Here is a 20691-nt window from a genome sequence, read left to right as displayed (position 1 = left end):
GTTGGACTAGATGATCTCCTGAGGTCCCTTCCAACACTGATATTCTATGATTCTATGAAATGCATGATTTTGCCAAGTTAACATGCTATTTTTGTGCAAACCCTGACTTTTTTTGTTCTGAAGCCCAAAAAAGTGATGTCGAATGTACTTGCTTGCAGCTCAATTGTCTTGCAAAGTGCATTTATCCTCTGTCCAAGTGACTTATTTTTTTAAAATAGACATTGAAAAGATTTTACACTCTTCACACTGTGTATGTAGGAACATAGGAATTTTAGTACTTAATTAGACAAGTGGCCCACCTGGTCCAGAATCCAGTCAGAATGCGATCGGTCGCAGGTGATTTAGGAGAGGTAGAAGAAATCCTTTTGGAGACAGTTATGGGATAACTTTCCCCAGGGAAGGTTTCCTCCTTTTTTCCAGAAGCTGGAGCTGGTTATTTTAAAAGTTTCCAAGTAACTGATGAAACCCAAATAAATGATTTTTTTTTCATAGATTACAAAAACAAACAGTTAAGGCAGGAGTAGAACAGTAACTAAATCTGCTACCTCAAAGCAGAAACAAGTATGAGTTTAAAAAAAGAACTATCCTCTTAGTGCCAATGCCCTAGTTCAGTGAAACTTGCAGGAAACGTGATAGATCCGAGTTAGGGCTTACTGAACAAATAAAACTAACATATATTGATAAATGCTGCTTTCATTCTGGTAAGAGAGAAGAGACTAGGAAATAATAATTTTTAGTGAGCTGTCTTCACAAGAAAAATTTCTAATGCAGTTATCTAATTTGGAATTTTAATAGGGTTAACATCCCTCTTCTTGCAGAAAGTGCCATGGTAATGTTCAACTGTATATGGCTTATGTTTTGCAGCTTGTAAACTTTGGTTAAATTATCAGCATTACTGTGTTGTACGTATAGTAGACTTCTTTAAAACCAATAAATAGCATCATTCAAAAAAGTGCCATGAGACCTTTAATGACCACAAGGGTCTGGACGTGGTTTTATGTACCTCCACCAGAGTGCCCCACCTCATAATACCGCTGTTGAATATTGTTTGAGTACTGTCCCTGGGGAGGGAGGAGTTCATCACTAACAGTTTCATGTAGCACCAAGATTTTCCTTGCTGGTATCCCATCCAAGTACAGACCAAGTTCTATCCTGCTTAATTTGTGACATCTTTAGAAAAAGTCCACTAGCTATGCTGTCTTTTATTGGTTTGGTATGGGGTTTCTTACTCTGGTCCAATAACTGACAATGGAATTCATGATTTTATGTTTAAAGTATGCTATTGCTATTGGTTGTCACAGACGGCAGCCAAGGAATTGGAATCCAAAACTTCTATATTACCATATAATAAGAATATATTTATTGCTCACCTCAGTTTCAATTTACGTTTTGCTTAAAGTGAATTGTCTATTGTTCCAGATTCTTTACTTTTGTATAGCTAAGTTTTGCACTGTGTAAAAATCCCCCAGATTTGAGAAATGTAAAATCCCCAAGATTTGAGATAATGCTATGACGGGATTATCATCAGTTGCATCATAGTGCTCTTTATTTGCAGATCTTCCAGAATATGTAATTTGTGAATTTGTATTCATGTACATTATTCCAGCCAGATTCTCACTGACACTGACTTCTCAGCATATTTCCATATTCTAACATTTTTGGGCTGTCTAATATTCTGTTGATTTAAAAACTGATGCTTTCCTACAGAACCCTCTGAGAGCTACATACCCCTATGACTTAATCAGTTGTGTGCACCCACTGCTATGATGGCAAATCAGAGAATATTTTAAAGTTCTATTCAAACAGTTATTTAAAATATACTATACAGATTTTCTTACTGTGGGGAAAAATAAGCGTACATGACTTAAGACTTCTTGATGACAATGATGGTGAGTTTTGTTTTCTTTACATTTTAGCGTGGAATGTGCTACCTTATCCAATGAATGTGGAAGTTCATGCTTTGAACATGAAGTTTCTTCTATCCTGGGATAATCAATATGATCAAAACGTGAGCTTTACAGTACAATATCTCAGGTAAGTTAAATAGTTTTTAAAGCTTTGCTGCTTAAGTAGACTTTAAACTTGACTGTTCTAAATTGCCCTCGATTAGGCCTCTGAAGCTATGTATTCCTAGAAACTCAAGTATGATATTCAGAAAAGTATCTTGATGTACTCATCGAGATAATGGGTACTTCACCCAGTCACCCATGTGGTGTGCTTACAAGAATAATACCAATGTTTGATCATAGAAGTTCACAGCACTCAGTTTCTCTCTGAAGTTTTAAACACCTGCAGGCTAGGCTTCTAAATGTGTACCAGATACTGTTCCTATAAGATGAACACTCACATTTCCTAATCTGCCTTAATACCGAGGAAATTGGTGAGTTGAAGTTGAGAACTTTAACATTTGCATTTTCTGACTTTCTCATGTTTAAGTCCTCAAAGAAATTTTAACATACCCACAGTATGCATACTCTGGGATTTTCAAACACTATTAATGGTTAGGCTGCAAATGTGTAACTTAATATATGTGCAGTGAGTGCACAAATGGTGCTGTCCTCATCTAAATTTAAATGTCCTGATCTGTTCAGTTTTTCATTGAAAATGTTGCATTTAATATATTTTCCCCACTCTTCATTATAATTAAGAATGAACATTCCATGAAAAGATTGAGTTCTGATGGAATGCTTTGAGCATGTCAGCAAAATAGTTGACAGAGAACTGCATGATACAGCTTTGGACTTTGAAGAAGTCTTTGACATAAATTTACACATTCATTACATATGTTTGCCTAGAAACAGGGAACAGAAATGGACATATTCATTCAACTGTAAATTAAATGAAAAATATTGTCAGTTTGATTAGACTAGGGAGTTCATATTGACCACAAAATGTCATTTATTCTAGTGGATATTTAAAGAGACTTCCTGAAGACTATTCAGATAAATGGATCACTGTTTCTGGATGTGAAAACATTACTACTACACAGTGTGACTTCTCATCTGACATAGTCATTAGTGGAATTTACTTTCTCCGAGTACAGGCTATGAATGGATATAATAAATCACGTTGGTCTAATGAAATAAAAGTGGATCCTTGTGTAGTAAGTAAGTGGATATATTTTCTTCACCATTCTTCATTTCTCAGTTGGTTTATACATCGTTAGTATCTGCAGTCAGTATATTCATTTTCATCTTTAATATCTTATTTGTATAGTTCCCCTGTAGAAACACTGGGTGAAAAACGGGCAACACTGAAGCCAGTGGGAGTTTTTTCCATTGATTTCAGTGGAGCTGGGATTTCACTCCTGGCTTGAAAATAGCAAATTACTAACTAAAATTGAGATGCACAGCATCTTCTGCACTTTTTGCCTACTTTAACTTTCCTCGTTCATTAACTATATTATATTAATCATTTTGTTATGTAAATCTTAGCATACCAGATCTTAGCAGGAGTCCCTCTAATCTGGCATTTGCCTTGGATGCAGGGCGAGTTCCTGATGTGTCAGAGAAGGGGGAAACTAGAAAACCAGTCAATTGTGGAGTGCTATAAATGTGGGAGAAGAGATTCCTTACAGATCTGGTCCTCCTATGTATGCTAGTTTATACTCTAAAGTAGGCGCAGTTGGGAAAGTAACTCAGATACTTTCCTGGTGGACTGTGTTTCTCTCTAAATGGACAACCTATCCTAAATTCTCAATTACTGAGGGACAATCTTCACTCATTGATATAATTTGCTTTCTACCACCAACTCTCTGTATAACGTTTTTCATGAGTAATGTACCCGAATGCAAGGAGGCTAAATATCTAAACTGTATTCTTAAATGCATTCACCTAAATTTGGGTTATTGCTGATTATGTACTATATGTATCTTATGACTTTAAAAACAAACTTTGTATTTTTGAATAATCTAAGCACTATACCCAGATGTACAGACACTTTTTTTTCTCAACCTATGTATTATATAATTTATTTAACATTAGCTTTAAAATTTTTATTTCTAACTAGTGGTTTGCAACTCCCAGGGAAGTTATAAAAGACGACTGGGGAGAGGGTTGCAAGGCACTGAAAACTTGACTACAATCTAAAACGGGTTCTCAAACCTCATTGAACCGCGACCCCCTTCTGACAACAAAAATTACTACATGACCCCAGGAGGGGGGACTTGAAGCCTGAGTCTGCCCAAACCCCACTGCCTCGGGCGGTGGGGCTAAAGCCCAAGCCCCACTGCTCTAGGTGTGGGGGGCCAAAGTCTCAGGGCTTCAACCCCAGGTGGTTGGACTTGGGCTTTGGCTCTGGCGACCCCATTAAAATGGGGTCCACTTTGGGGTCCCGACCCACAGTTTGAAAACCGCTGATCTAAAATAAAGAAAATCTTGCTCTGGCACTCCTTGCACACCTTACTTTTCAGTGTCCTCCATTTTGTCAACCTTTCAATGCACAAATTATATAGGCTTATCAGTTTTATCATTGTTAATTTTTTTCAACTCTTTACATTTACTATAAAAGTGTTTTTTAATTGGAGTTAAGGAGTTTCAACCTGAAAAGGCTGAGAAAACATTACCTTATAACAGTGGTCACCAACCGGCTAATCGCGATCTCCGGTGGTACAGTGTGGTTGCCGCTAAGGCAGACTCCCTGCCTACTCCGGCCCCAACCTGCTCCCAGAAGCCGCCAGTGCAGACCTGTGGTCCCAGGGGCGGGGAGGCAGGGGTCTCCTTCCGCGTGCTGCTGCTGCCTGCAAGCAGCTCCCCTGCAGCTCCCGTTGGCAGAACTGTGGGGGCGGTGCTTACAGAGGGGCAGCACGCAGAGCCACGTCCCCCAAGGGCCGCAGGGGTGCATTGCGGGAATGGTGTGAGACCGGGGTAGGCAGCTACCACCAACCGGGAGCCGCTGGAGGTAAGTGCTGCCCGGCAGGAGGCCACACCCCAACCCCCATCCCTGAGTCCCCTCCTGGGGCCAGCACCCAATATCCCCTTCTGCACCCCAAACCCCCTCCTGCACCCCAAGCCCCACCCTGAGCCCCCTCCCAGAGCCAGCACCCCAAACCCCCTTCACCCCAACCCCCATCCCTGAGCCCCCTCCTGGAGCCAGCACCCCATACCCCCTTCTGCACCCTGTACCCCCTCCTGCACCCCAACCCCCAGTCCAGTGAAAGTGAGGATGGGGGAGAGCAAGAAATGGAGGGGGTGGTGGAGTAAGTGGGGCGGGGCTTTGGGGAAGGGGTGGGGCCTTGGAGAAGGGGCAGGGTAGATCTGGGTTGCCCTTAGATTCAAAAAGTGATCTTGGGCATAAAAAGGTTGGAGACCACTGCCTTATAAGATTTGGCTTTTCTTACCCTTTTACTGAAGGCTGAAAATCAATAATGCTTCTCGCCTGGCTTATACCTCTGGGGGTAAAAGAGGAACTGCTTCCTAATCCAGTTGATCAGTTTAAGAAGCACAAAGACTGTCATAGTCCTTGTAATTGTTGCTGGGTGGTAGATGTGAAGGCCTTGCATGTGGGCTTCCCATTGGAGAAGAAATGGGTGGTATGGAGTCTGGATATATTAGTTCAACTTGTTTGTTTTATGCTATATACACCAATCTTTTGAACACAGTTGATCACAAATAGCATGCATGTAATCCCCTTTCGGAAATCGCAGTCTATAGATCAGTGTCTGGTTCTCAGGAAGAAGCTCTGCCCCAAGAATTGACTTCAGACAGAGGAAATAAGACAGTGCAAACTCTCCTGCTGTTTGCAACAGCTCCCCCAACAGAATACATACTTTACCTCAAAAATTAACAATAATACAGCAATTCTTCGAAGAATGGATAATGTTTGCACACTAAGGAAAAAATAACTAAGACTAACTGCCATCTGGTGACACTTATTTTTATTTATACTAGCAGGATAAAAACATTTATTTTCATGTTTTCATTAGCTCTCCCTATTAAATTAAACTATCAAGTAGATATTGCAATGCATGTTTTAAAATTTCAGTAGCTCTATTTTGACTGATATATATCACAACTTCGAAGTATCATTCACAGTGTGACTGAAAGCTCAAAAACAACAAATACAATATTAATGCTAAAACATTAGCGTTAAACGTTTACATCATTGTGCCTACTTTCCCGTCTCCCCCTATTTGTTTTTGTAAAGGTACTAGTAAAAGCCAGATTTCTAGCCATAAATCTGAAAACCTTTGCTGTTAAGGGTTTAATCAGAGCTGTAACATTTTTTATTTACATGTTTTAGCTAACAGATTTTTAACTTTTTTTTTTTGTATGTGTGTGTGAAATGTTTTAAGATGAAATTGGCCCTCCAAGCGTAACAGTAAGCTCTAGTAAGGATTCGCTTCGTATCCATCTCACTCCTCCAGGAGAGTCTGAAAATAAGTCCATGAGTGAATTTTATGACTTATCTTACCGCGTTCTGTACTGGAAAAATTCTTCAGATACTGAGGTAAAAAACTTTTTCAAACTTCTTTAATTAAAAAGGTGTAATAATAAGTAACATGATTTTAATGTTACACTAAGACCTTCCCCCTTAAAAAGTTTAATTTCACAAAGAGCCTTGTTATGATTTTCTTGTTGCAGAGCTCACATAAAATGTAAAATCTTGCTGGGATGTATACATCATAAAGTAGGCAAAGATGGTAATATTGGTTGGTTGATGGCAGCTATCCTTCATGATATTGCCTCTGTACAGTCATTTTAGGAATCTTGCATGTATGGCTGCTGATGGATCATTTTTGAGTAGTTGACTGCATGGCTCTCTGGAAGCAGTTTATTTAGGACCTGACCCTGTGCACATTGAAGTCATTGATAAAGCTCCCATTGACTTCACTGGTGCAGGATCAGGCTTTTAGAGAAAAAAATTACTTCAGAAAGTTATTGGCAGCTTTATGGCCACTCAGTTCAAAAACCAGTAATTCTTATATCAGTTACTCCAAGGAGGAACAAAAAAGCTGGCATAATACTAGTTGAATTATATCCCTGTTGATCTAAAAATATTCTCTTTTTAAATTCTCAGCACTGAAGTTTGTATGGCATTTCTAATTAATTCAGAGCTAAGGTTAGACTGAATTTCTCTGCATTTATGAATTCACACATTTTTAGTTGACATTTTGATGTGATTTTTCCATTTTTAAACTTGTGTAATAAATTCTTTAACTTTGTTTTACAAGACTATAATAAGAATGCACATATGAAAAGAAATCAGAACACTTAAACATACCAGAAAGTTTGCTGTATGTACAGCTCAAACTTTGAAGTGTACTATTGGAAGCACCTTTTCAAAATAGTGAAAATGGTTGGTTAGTTTGCGAACTAATACTTTCTAAATGTAGTTTTGAAATTGAAACTTTTGATTTGAAAGAGTGAAGTATAATTAAAATTATACAAAAATATTTTTTTCAGTATTGCATTATCTACAATTTTAATACAGTTGAATCAATCACATACTGTTTTTTTTAACTTGCATTTCTTATTTTTCTTTCAGGAGAAAATCAAAGAAGAAGAACAGTTGTTATTCACAATCTCTGACTTGACACCCTTGGTTTTGTACTGTTTGAAAGTACAAGCATTTTCACCAGCATATAAAAAAGATGGTCATTTTAGTGATGTGGCATGTATTAAAACGCTTAATGGTATGAAAAGTTTAAATATATGTTTGGGATATATTGAAACTCAGTTCAGAAATTTTTATAATTTAGGCTACAATAAAATGACTTAACCTAAAATATGCAATTTCCTCTGGAAAGACATATTTCTCCATATACTGTAAAATTTGAAGTAACTATTGTGAATTGTGACATCAAAAATCAGCATGATTTAATTTACACTAGTTACATGGGATGGTCCATGAAAATAAAAGTAAATGCAAATCAGAATTAAGTTAGAAAAGTGTGAATTATACTTTGATAGTTTCAAGTTTATTGTATTGTGTCTTAAACTCTCTCTGGGAATAGGTTGGATTAAAAGATCCTGTACTGGTAAGAAGGGGGCAAAGTGTATAGCTCATCACTGAGTGAAATCCCATCCATGTACAGATGGCCAGCACAGGGGATTATTTTTGTCCTATGTGAACACCAAGGGATGATGTTTGTAGAATTTCTAACTGACCTTATGGCTAGAAATGTTTTCAAATATTTAAATTTGTCTTAGAGTAACATGGAGTTGTTGGCTTAAAACTATCACCCATATAAACATTACTTATTACATATTGGCACTTATAATCCCCAAATGTGGTCTTTTTTTTCTAAGCAATCTATTTAATTCCTTTTATCTTCATATGACAGACCTTTTATTCTTCATATCCATTTTACTATTCTTGGGATTTTTTTGATTATTTTTTTCTCCGCAGTAAGAAGCCTACATCTGTAGTTAGGATCCAAGCCATGCCTTACCAACACTCTATAAAGAGAAATTGTTTCATTGATCTTGCACATAATGCCCCATACATCAGACTGTAGGATTTTGTTTTTACATCACTTATCTGGAAGTGGAAAGTACTGGCTGCATTGTCTGTAGCTTTTGAAAGTATATTCAGAATGCAGACAGCTAATGAAAGGGAGAAAAGAAAATGGGCATATTCCAGAGTAGAATGGGTGAAACACTTGTAGTAAATCCCAGGTTCCTCAAAAGAAAGCTTATTCTCTGATGCTTACAATTCTTTGGAATTAAGAGCTGGATTCTGCCATCCTTACTCATGTTAAAACACTTAATATCTTATTCCACAAATCTATTTGATGCCAGTGGAAAATCCACTTGATCCTGCAAGGTGCTGAGAATTCTGGCCCCAATTATTTCAATGGTCTACATACCTGCTTAAAGTTAAGCACACACTGCAGTGCTTTGCTGATTGAGGCACCTGACAAGATGAAGCCTTAAATAGAGAAAACAATATCTTGATTAAAGGCAGCAGAATATGGTTCTATGACAAGCTGCTGGGGATACCTAGAGCTGTGACACTATGCTACCCCTTTCCATATGAGCTTAAACTTAATTTTTTTAAGTGTTCGTTTTTCTTCAGTAGGTGAATTTCTTAAAATGTTTGTCCCATTAATGCTTAAATTAAATTATTGTGGAGTTTGTTGCCACAGGAAGTAATTGAAGCCAAGAATTTAACAAGTTTCCAAAAGGGATTGGATATCAAGAATATCCAGAGTTGTTAATGATGACAAATTTTGGAAGAGATATTAAACTTCATGCTTCAAAGTTTAGGGCACTCTCAACTATTAATCAGGAAGACACCTAGGTGAGAGGCAGATTGTCCCACATCTGCCTACTGTGTGGTTCTTACATTTTACTCTGGAGCATCTGTACTGGCCACTGTCAGACAGGGAATTGGACTAGATGGACCTTGGCTTTTATCCAAAATGGCAGTTTCTAGGTACCTAAATTTGGTGCTGAAAACCTTTTGCTTTGTTTCAGTAGAATGCTCTAAGCTATTGGGATGGTGTGAAGATTTATTCATATTCATGTAATGCTTTCAAGAAACACTGTAAATGTGAAGTTTTATGGTGTAGCCTTTACATTGTATATGATCTTTAAATATAGAGATCTTGGTGATGGGACACTTCATGTATACCTAGATAAATTAATTATTATTTCTTTATTTTTTTAGATAAAACTTCACCTCTGACTATTTTGAAAACCTTTGTAATCGCCGTGATTGCCTTTTTCCTTTTTGCATCATTTTTGATTTTTGGTATATATTATATATCTAGATGGATCAGATATGCGTTCTTTCCATCATACAAACCTCCTTCAAACATAGAGGTAAGGTTTTGACTATCTTTCCAAGAATGTAACTATTCAAGGCTCAAAGAACACTAGAATGTCATCACATAATATATCTGATTCATTGTTCTAAAGAATAGTGTCAGGGAGGCTTGCCAGGATTAGATACCAAGAGTTTAATGATAAAGTATGTGAATTAGTCTGATATCTTGTGATTATTACTGATTTCTCTAAATCTGTGATAAGCAGATATTTCAATTTGTATGGAAAAAAGGGGGACAGCCTATTGAAAGCCATTACGAAATAACATTTTAGGATTTCTACCTTGTCAAGCTGACCCAAAGAAGGGGAAAAGCCCGTATCAAATTTTAGTTTTAAATAAAGGAATGCCTTTGTGCAAATGTTTTTCTTCCAAGCTTCAGGTTTTGCTTTAAAAAAACCTACTTTTTATGGGACGTTACATCCTCTAGTAGCTGATGGATAAAGAATAAGTGGAGTAGATGAGAATGAAGAAAGTTCATGGAGTGCTCCTTTCCCATGAGTTCCTCTGAGTCTCCAACTCATGTTCCCTTCTCTTCTGCCCCCCAACACTCCTAATTGTACTGTGGTTGATGGATGAGGAGCTTAACTTTTGTAGCTGTTGTAGACAGCTCTGTTTTCTGTCTTTAGCTCCTTTATTCATTTTAGTTCCATTTTCACCTATTTACTCAACTAAGTAGTTTAACTGTCAGTTCCTTGCAAATATAGGATAAGTTAACTTCTTGAGGTAGTGTGTTAAAGCTGTGATGTGCTCTGGCAATTGTTTTATCTGTTCCCTAGAGATAAGTGCTGAAGGTAGTGAAAAAGTTAAGACAAGACTCGGCCAAAATAATACCAGTCGCTCTAGCGTGGCCAAGACAGCAATAGTACATGAACCTCCTACTCCTGCAGAGGGAAATACAAACATGTGCCAGTAATGATGGACCTGCTTTCCCAGTAGAGGGAGTCTCTTTTATCCAGATCCAAAATCACTATATCTAGTGGCATGGATGATAGGATTTAAAACAGATTTTAAGAAACCTTGTTCTGTAGGTGTGCAACATGTATTAATCAATTCTAGAAAAGTAGACTAGAAAAATGTTATGATTCTAAATGGAGAACTGTATTTTATGGCTGACTGACTAGGATATTGATCCTGTAACCATTCCTATTCAATATATTTTAGAATATTTACTACACTTAAAATCTATGGGTTAATCTGTTTCCTCACTTAGTCCATTTGGCAGCAGTAGCAATTTTTCATTTCCCTATTAATGATAAATATCTTTTTTTCATATGACTGTTAGAAGGTTTTGCAGGGTTTATTGAACTTGTATCTGCCAGTAGGAAATCCAGTTCCTAATGGGATCTAAACTTGGTATTAACCTCTCTCCATAAAAGCAACTTTATAATAGGAATTGCAGTTCCATAATTCTTCTAGATAGACAGACTGTGTTTTGATGGTAGACCTTCTTTCTACTGGTTTTTCATAAGGACAAGGATGTACCTAGACCTCACCCCAAGTTTATCCTAAAGTCATTTCAGCTTTTGATGTTAATCAATATACTGGTTATCTTTCCTGGATCTCATGCTCATAAGGGTGAGTGTAGATTAGCATTCAGACATAGTTTTATTGTTATCTCGCTAGAACTAAGGAGTTTAGGCCTTTCCCAAATTGTTCATTTCCTGTGCTGGAAACTTTAGGGGCTGAACTGTTTCTACACAGTCCTTGTCTAGATGGTCTAGACAGCATACAGAGTAAAGTTAAGATCTCCTCTCTCTCTCTCTCTCTCTCCTCCTGCTGGTCTCAGAACTCTCTCAACTAGAGTGGTTGGTACCTCTGTGGCATGTTCCTCTTTTTGAAATATGGGTCTCAAAGTGTGTACTTGTGATATTGGTGCAGTAGCTTCCTGCTCCAAAGGGCTAGAGTCTGTATAATCTTTTGTATTTTGCTGAGCACATTGTGTAAGTGGTTAATACTGTACTTATTAGCACAGTAAAAAAATGAGAAATTAGTTATGGCCATATAGACTGTGGTGTGATGCACGACTCATCCCTGCAGTGCTCCTGCTGGTCGTCTCAGGGAATTAGTGTTTCCAGCCTCCGGAGCGCCCTCTGCAGGCCGATGTCCTGCTGCCGCTGGCCCCCGTGTCCCTCCCAGGACCCGGTGCCCCTTGTCTTTGGGGTGCTGCTCCCTGGAAATACCCCCACAGTCTCAGGGTCTCCCCACCCAGGGGAACCCCCAACCCTCTATCCCCACCTTGCCTCAGTCATGGGCTACTGTCTGTCACCATCTAGCCCCCGCTCACTGGGGCAGACTGCAGTGTAAAAGCCACTTATCATAGGGTTACCATATTTCCACAATCAAAAAAGAGGACACTGGGGGGGGGGGAGCCCCGCCCAGCCCCCCTCCACTCCCTCCCACTTCCCAACCCCCCCCGCTTCTTGTCCCCTGACTGCCCCCTGCTGAGAACCCCCCACCCTAACTGCTCCCCTAGGACCCTACCTGTCCCCTGACTGCCCCGACCCTTATCCATCTGCCTAAGGCTCTGGGAGGGGGGTTGGGTGGGGGGAGGAGGTCTGGGGTGTAGGTCCTGGGGTGGGGATTAGGGTGCAGGAGGGGTGCAGGGTGCAGGCTCTGGGATAGAATTTGGGTGCTGGGTGCAGGCTCTGGGCTGGGGCAGGGGGTGGGCGTGCAGGAGGGGGTGAGGGGTGCAGGCTCTGGGATGGAGTTTGGGGGTGGGAGGCAGTGCAAAGGGAGGGGGTGCAGGCTTTGGGAGGGAGTTTGAGGGCAGGAGGGGGTGTGTGGGAAGGGGGGAGGGGGTTTGGGAGGGAGTTTGGGGATAGGAGGGGATGCAGGGGTGAGGGCTGTGGGTCTGAGGATGAGGGGTTCATGATGCAGGAGGAGGCTCAGGGCTGGGGCAGAGGATTAGGGTGCGGAGGGATGAGGGCTGGGGCTGAGGGGTTTGGGGCATTGGAGAGGCTCAGGGCTAGGGTGGAAGGGCAGGGTAAGGGCAGCCTGGCTTCCCATTAGTGGATGGGGGACGCTAGGACCCGGGGGCAGCAGACAGCAGTTGCTGCTGGCTCTGGCAGTACAAGCAGGCAAGGGAGAGGCAGGCAGGGAGAGGGGGGCCCACGGAGGGGGGGGGGATGCGCAGAGGGGGGGTGGCAGGTGGAGGCCGGGGACCCATCCAATACTCCTCCGCTCCCTGACTGCCCCCCCCTGGACTCCCCTTACCATTCTGGCTCCACGTGTTTGCAAAACACGCTGCCCGGTGGGTCGGTTTGTGTGTTACACAGGGCTGCAGACAGAGGGAGGGGGGAGCAGGGGAGGGCTCTGGCTGCTGGAGGCCAGTGGGAGTGGGTCAATCGGCCCAGCCACCCAATCAGCAACCTCACTCTGTGTGGAAGGGAAGGAGGGAGGCGAAGGAGAAAAAAAAACCCGGACATTTTAACCTTGTAACCAATTCCTCCCGGACGGCTATTTAGAGACGCAAAAGCCGGACATGTCTGGGGAAATATGGACGGATGGTAACTCTAACTTATCATAGGCAAGGGGAGTTTGGACCTGCTGCCTCTGCCTACCTGTGGGCTGCCCCTACAACCCCAGTACCTAATTGGCCTTCCACTAGGCTACAGCCTGGAGGGTTTCCAGGCCGGAGTTCCACAGCGCCCTTGGCCTTCCCCATAGGGTGACCAGATGAGAGGAAGAAAATATCGGGACACGGGGGGGTTGCCCACCGGCAGAGCCAAAAAAGAAAAAAAAAAAAGCTGAATGCTACTGGCGGAGTGAAATATCGGGACAAATTGCGTCCCGACCAAAGATCGGTCGGGACGCGGGACAAACACCTAAATATCGGGACGTCTGGTCACCCTATTCCCCCAGCCCTGCTCCACTCCAGGTACCTTCTCTCAGGTCCCTCCCTCTCAAAGCTAGAGAGAGTCTGTCTCTGGCTTCAGGCCCCAGCCCTCTTATAGGGGCCAGTTGGGCCCTCATTAAGCCAGCCATGGCCTGATTGGGGCGTGGCCCCCAGCTGAGGCAGCTATCCCCAATCAGCCCCGCTTTTCCTTCCCTGCCTCAGCCCACTCCCAGGGCTGTTTTAAGCCCTTCAGGGCAGGAGCGGGGTGACGACCCCGCTACAGACTGATAGACTGTAAGGCCAGAAGGAACCACCATGATCATCTAGTCTGACCTGCACATTGCAGGCCACAGAACCTCACCCACCCACTCCTGTAATAGACCCATAACCTCTGGCTGAGTTACTGAAGTCCTCAAATCATGATTTAAAGACTTCAAGTTACCAAGAATCCACAATTTACACTAGTTTAGAGACATAGCTAGAGACATTTTGTACTACTTGTCTGTATTTACATACCAAAGCAACCTTTATAGCTAAGTTATTAACTCCTTAAAAAAAGGTGCCATACTATAAGTAGAGACATCATTGTACTATAGAATATAATGGGAACAAGACTGCAAAGCAGCTGCATTAACCAAAGCCAGATTTAAGCTTATAACTAATAATTTTGTTTTTCCTCTCTCCTTCCATTCTTCCCATCTGCAGTGCCTTGGTGGACAACCTTTCAACAGTCTGTATCTGTCAACTTCAGAGGAGCCAACAGAAAACTGTTGTATAATTGAGAATATTGTTATAGAGGAAACAGATCAAACTGATTTTAAAGACTACAAACACTCTAAACAGAGCACTCGAGATTCAGGAAATTATTCTAATGATGATGATACTTCTGGAACTAAAGTGTTAGAAGAAACGCTAGAACAAGAAACAGCATAACTAAAAATAACCTCAAACTTGAGACTGGCAGCCTAACTAGCATTTTGCTGTTCTCATTACATATGAAAGAGTCTTTGCCTGACAAGGGCAGACTGATGTCAGACTGTTGATCCTAAAGTTTCTAGTTTTGCTTTTAAGTATTGCAAAATTACTTAAATGTGAGGAACAAATATTACTACTGCTCCTCCAGAAAAAGGATATTCTTCTGGTATACCATTTTGGTTGGTATTTGGTACTAGCCTTTCTGTTTACCATGTGGATCCTGAAACATCAGCAAAAGTCCTGTGATGTCTCCACAGAAAAGACAATCTTCACCCATCTATGTTGCTGGTAGTAGATGCCAGCATATGTAGACAGCAGCCTCAAAAGAGAATTCTGCTAAGCTTCCTTAATCCTGCTCTTGGAATTCCTGGTGCCAGTGGTGCATTGTATGTGCTGGTGTCAATTCTGTTAACTTTAAACATATTACTATCAATATACCCTTCTCCCAGACAATTCAGCTAGCTTAGCAAACATGCAGAGGTAGAGGCAGAAAAGGGATTTTTCTCAGGTAAATATTAGCTGAAGGAGTTAAAGGAAAATAGTGGGTGCTTGTTGTAAGAATAGTTTTGGGCAACTTTGTCTTGATCGTTCTAGCCTAACAAGCACTACTACATCCAGAATAAAACAGTGATCTTCCAGATCAGATGTGCCTAAAAGCAAAATCTCAGCCTTGTAAGAACAGAGCAAATTCTATTATGCACATTAATGCCGAAGCAAGTTACGGAGCTTATACTTGTCTGTTTAGTAACCAGATACCCATAAGCTGTAACATTTTTACCCACAACTGAGATGTATTTAAATGTGAAATTCTTTCCTACATTTGAAAATAACAAACGTTTTATTTTCAACTTGTTCTTGAATTCCTACTGATCATAAATGAAGGGCAAACACACAACCATCAAATGGAAATGGCTTTGGAAAATTGGATCCTTTAAATCCCCCACCATAAAGCCAAAAGATCACTAAAATTTATAAACCTGAATCCAACTTATTTTAATGTGGTGCCACATGTACATCTCTAGATACTGGTATGGTTGAATCATCTTTGCTTTAAATAATTCCTCTGTGTGTATGCTTCAATGATTTTTGTATGTTGCTGGGGTAAATTAGTTTTCTCATTATGATTGCACTGCAATTACTAGTTTGATTGATAATTCCTCTTGACTGACAGAATGGCAAGAATAGTCACCATTTACAAACTTTTCCAGCTCAGATCTTACTTTATCAGTGGGCTCTTGTTTATACAAAACATGATACATGCTGCACTGATACTTGAAAAAAATTTACTCCACTCTTGTGGATAATTTTTCCACTCTTATTCTTGTCATATGGGATTTTAAAAATAGTTTCCTGTTTTATGGGGAAAGTTGACTTGGAGTAAGAACCAGAACACGCTCTTCCAGCTTTCATGTAAATTTATAACGTGGTATAGGTAATTGTTGGTTTCTTTCAAAATTTGAATATTTTTAATCTCTAAGATCTAAGTGAGCGTTCCCAGCTCAATCCTCAATACTTATTGGACAGGATAGTATGTTTTATAGGATAGTTTCTTTTTTCCCCAGCATAGTTCTGCTTAGTCCTGTGAAAGTGAGGCTGGAATTGCTTAGGATAATAACCTGTAGTTAGAAAGGAAAATACAGCATTTGGACATGACATGAATTTTCCTCTAACTAGTTCTAGATTTGGGGAACGTTCATTATTTTACCTTTTGGCACTTTGAGCAGAGTAGAAATGTTTTTCTTGTCTCCCTCCCCTCTACCATTCCCTCCCCCCCCCCCCCCCCAGAAAAAAATCAGTTTTTGGTGGTTGTTTTTTAATGCCCTTGTGAAAGTTTGGCAAATTTGTTTCCAAACATTGTAGGTAAATTGAAAATAACCAGACATCCCTTGAGCTTTTGAATTGTTTGGTTTTTTACTATAGTAGTCTAGGAGGATACATGTGTAAGCCATGCCCACCTCATGTGGCACTTTGTCACTGGTGGTGGCTAGGCCACAGAAATTAGTTTGTAGCTTCCAAGAGATGCATTGGAATAGCCCAGTCTTAGCCCCATTCATTGGCCCGGCCTCGAGTGTCTGATGGTGGTCAGTGCCAAATGTTTTAGAAGTAGACATAAAACGTCCCTAATTCACCTAATTGTTGTAATAGAGCCAAACTCTGGCTTTAGATCAAAAAAATTTCAAGAAGCGCGGGGGAGGGAGGGGAAACGGGACACTTTTAACTTTTGCAGATAACTGTGACCTTGGAGAAGGCAGTGTTGTCTCCTTTTTGGACCAGGGAACTTGAACTTGGAGTCAGAATTGCCTGGGTTCAGTGTACAGTTTTATCAATTAGTGTGGCCTTGGGCAAATCACTTAATAGCTGTACCTGAGTTTGTGACGGTGCTGGGCGATCCTTAATTAAAGGAGCTATAAAACTGTATCATACATACAAATTGTAATTGGATATAGTTTTGCATCTCTTCTTGTTTATGCAGCCGTTAGTGCTTTGTGCTGCAGATGTACCTCCTGGGACTACTTTCCCCAAAAAAGTTATTTTGAAAATAGCATTTCTTAATCATAGCCTATTTCTTCAGCAGTATTTAAGTTTGGAACACATTCTTCCATTTTGGGGGATTTTTTTGTAGATAGTCTTCCTTTGTTTTGTTTTTCTCTTCTAAGGAGAACACGTCCGTTGATATTTCAATGGCTAATGGTGAAGTATTACTTTTTGGAAATGATCATTTACTGGTGACACAGATTTGGTTGGCTCCATGTGTTATGGCTGTTTTCCAAAGATTATTGTGTTTAATATGAGGGATTTCACTGTAAATAATCAAACTGTTGATGGCTGAAAAATCTCTGAAAGTTACAGGTGTAAGGCTAGCTTAGGCAACTTCCTCTGACTTCAGTGGGAATTGCACCTGTGTACATCAAACTTGTACTATAGTGTCATCCTACTGGATATTTGGTAGTACATTCATTGTATTGCTGATCTGTTCACCACTTTAAATATCTCAGAGGCAGATGCTCTGTAGCACCCGTTTGGGGTTGGCTTCAGTTTCCCCCTTCTCAAATCTCTGAGCAGGAGCTTCACAGGTCTCTCTGTTATTACACCCTGGCTGGGCTTGTTTATTGGCACAATTGTAAATTTCCAGTTCCCCAACAGATTCCCCAACTGCCCAGCCAGAATAATTTGGCCCTTGGGACTTTTGCCCTCTGCAGCCTCCTCTTTCTAAAACCACTTTAAGAACAGTCCCAAGCCAAACCTATAATCCACAGAGCCTCTTTAAATCTGCTCTTCCTGGGCTGTTTTTCCTCAGACAGTATTAAGTACAGTCCCCAGCAAAATTAATAAATGGCAGATCCAGCCACCCCTTCCCAGGCTGTCCCCAGAGGCAGACTCCTTTGCTGATCCCAAGATTACTTATTTTCCGCACCATGCTGGCAGTGTCTGTTTCCTCTTTCTCTTCTGAATAACTCTCTGATTTTATATGATGCATGCCCCCGCATTAGGAGGCATTTAACTGACCACAGTTGGGTGGGGCCTGTTCCCTCTTAAGGGACCAATCCTAGCTGTAACAATCAGTTTTTGACTTCTATGCAGTCTTTCTGGAAGTGTATTGCTTCCACTTTTTCCACAGGAAGCCCCACTACTCCAAGACTGGTTCCCTGACTTCAGCACCTCTTTCTCACCATGCCCTTCAGCAAGTCCAAAGGCATTTGGACACTGGTTGGAGACTTAGCCATTTGGGAGCTATGCAAACAGCAGATGTTTGCATTGACACAGGCAGGGCCGGTGCAACCATTAGGCAAACTGGGCAGCCGCCTAGGGCGCCAAGATTTGAGGGTGCCAAAAAGCGGTGCCCAAAACGTCTGGGATGCTCACCCAGCACCGGCTAAATGTGTAACCCTCTTTCCTGCCGCTGTGCGAGGGGGGGCTGTGGCTTTGATCAGCTCCGGCCGGCCGGGAAGTGATGTCTTCCTCCTCCGGCCGCCGGGGGCGCTGCGCTGCTCCCTGCTGCTCTGGCTCTTCCCCAGGGCCCCCACTCCCCTGAGCTCTGCAGCAGGGCCAGGGCTGCACTCACAGAGACCTGGCCCCAGCCGCGCCCCCGTTGAGTGCTGCGGGGTGGTTCCCCACTGCCCTCAAAGCCAGCCCCGCCCACCCGGAGGCCTGGGGCTGCGTAGGGCCCCAGAATATCTTGGGACAGCCCTGGTACCCTCCACCCTGCCCTCAGCCAGTCCCTGCTGCACCCCCCGCCCTACCCGCACCCACTGCCCTGCCCGCAGCCAGCCCTACACCCGACTCCAGCCAGTCCCTGCTGCACCCCCTGCCCTGCCCGCAGCCAGCCCCGCACCCCCTGCCCGCAGCCAGCCCCTGCTGCACTCCCCTGCCCTGCCCGCAGCCAGCCCCACATCTCCTGCCCGCAGCCAGCCCCTGCTGCACCCCCTGCCCTGCCCGCAGCCAGCCTCACATCCCCTGCCCGCAGCCAGCCCCTGCTGCACCCCCTGCCCTGACCACAGCCAGCCCCATACTCCCCTGTCTCCAGCCAGCCCCTGCCGCATTCCCGTGCCCAAAGCTAGACAGCCCCACACACCCCTGTCTCCAGCCAACCCCGCACCCCATCTCCAACCAGCTCCACATCCCCTGCCCTGCCCGAAGCCAGCCAGCCCCACACCCCTGTCTCCAGCCAACCCCTGCTGCACCCCCCTGCCCAAAGCCAGCCAGCCCCACACCCTGTCAGGTTATTCATTTATTTTCATTAAATATGTAGACTAAATCATGAAATTAATAAATTTTCAAGCCGAATGTGTATGTATTCTAATGAACAATTCCACATTATGCAGTATTCATTTTTGAAAGTTTATAATAAGCGATGCTCCGGGGGGCAAGGTGGAAGTTTCGCCTAGGGTGCAAAATATCCTTGCACCGGCCCTGGACATAGGACAACCTTTTCAAAACAGGATATTTATTAGACAACAGGAATACAGTCTTTAGGTACATTGAGTTAAAATGGTAAAGCAAAACCTTAATGTATAACTGTCCTAACTTACCAGGTTGTCCTTGCTTAGTTAGGTAGCTCTCTCTTTGCTCTGGCCTAGAAGGCAAATTGCACATTTGCAGCAAACCTCTCTGCCTCTGTGGGCATGTTACACAGCAAAAAAAAAAATAGCAAAAAACCCACAACCGCCAGTCTCAGAGCCTGGGTCAACTGACTCTGGCTCCCAGGGCTCAGGCTCTGAGGCTAAAATTAGCCATGTAGATGTTTGGGATCGGGCTGGAGCCCAGGCTCTGAGACCCTTCTCCCTCACTGGATCTCAGAACCTGGGCTCTAGCCCAAGCCCAAATGTCTGTTTCTAGCCCCATAGTGTGAGCCCAGCAAGCCCGAGTCAGTTGACTTGGGCTCTGAGACTTCCTGCCACGGTGTTTGTTTTGCTGTGTAGATGTACCCTGTGTGTCTGTCAGTTGTCGTCTGTCCTCTTTTCACTGAGCCCCACCTCCTGACAATGTCCCCCAGTTAATACAACGCCCTCCCTTTATTAGGATCTTTGAAGCTTTCTAGTATTTTAGTGTTCCCTTTGATCCCTCTCCTCTCAGCTTTGGCCAAACAGTTATGTCACCAGGGCTGGGGCCAAGGAGTTGCCTTTTCCCTGATATCCTGGCTTTTGTTTGATGTGTGGGATGTTCCTTTTCTTAGCTATTGTTTTACCTTTTCTACTTGGTTCCTCTAACACACCTTTTGAAGTAGAATAGCAAGTAACCCATCATGAACAAACACCCATAGCCATACACCTTATTCATAAATGACATCTTCTAGTTTGTCTCAACCTGCAAAACTTTGTTGCAGTCTGGTGCGTTATTGGTTTGTCATCTTCCAGCTGAAATTGGATAGTTAGCATGCAGTTCTAAACTATGCATTGGAGAGGGAGAGAAAAACGCAACTTCAGAGAACTGGAAGAGCTCCTTTGAATGCCAGGGACTTCATACAGAGTGGCACATTAGATTTGAATGGTGAAGAAATTTCATGCTGTCTCAAAGGTTTGCCAACATTTTTCTCAGTTCCTCATCTTCTCTAGCTGAGGTGTAGCCAGAGCCGGCTCCAGGCACCAGCCGACCAAGCACGTGCTTGGGGC

The 20691-nt window shown here is 42.4% G+C and overlaps 1 protein-coding gene across 1 annotated transcript in view; it reads left to right on the top strand.

Moving 5' to 3' along the window:
• The window catches only part of LOC113406596 (interferon alpha/beta receptor 1-like), a 28472-nt gene extending 13850 nt beyond the window's left edge, over window positions 1–14622 (top strand). Inside the window, exons 5-10 of the mRNA XM_026652185.1 lie at window positions 1917–2034; window positions 2908–3107; window positions 6293–6447; window positions 7486–7633; window positions 9613–9767; window positions 14312–14622. Coding sequence (XP_026507970.1) covers window positions 1917–2034; window positions 2908–3107; window positions 6293–6447; window positions 7486–7633; window positions 9613–9767; window positions 14312–14539 — 1004 coding nt within the window. The 3' untranslated portion in view covers window positions 14540–14622. The remainder of the gene's footprint in view (window positions 1–1916; window positions 2035–2907; window positions 3108–6292; window positions 6448–7485; window positions 7634–9612; window positions 9768–14311) is intronic.
• The last annotated feature ends 6069 nt before the right edge of the window (window positions 14623–20691 follow it).

This window comes from Terrapene carolina, unplaced genomic scaffold (genome assembly GCF_002925995.2).
Source record: "Terrapene carolina triunguis isolate 2854851 unplaced genomic scaffold, T_m_triunguis-2.0 Scaffold31, whole genome shotgun sequence".
In the NCBI taxonomy this organism is placed as follows: domain Eukaryota; kingdom Metazoa; phylum Chordata; order Testudines; family Emydidae; genus Terrapene; species Terrapene triunguis.
Note: the sequence above shows the minus strand (reverse complement) of the source record. Positions and strands in the feature narration are given on the sequence as shown.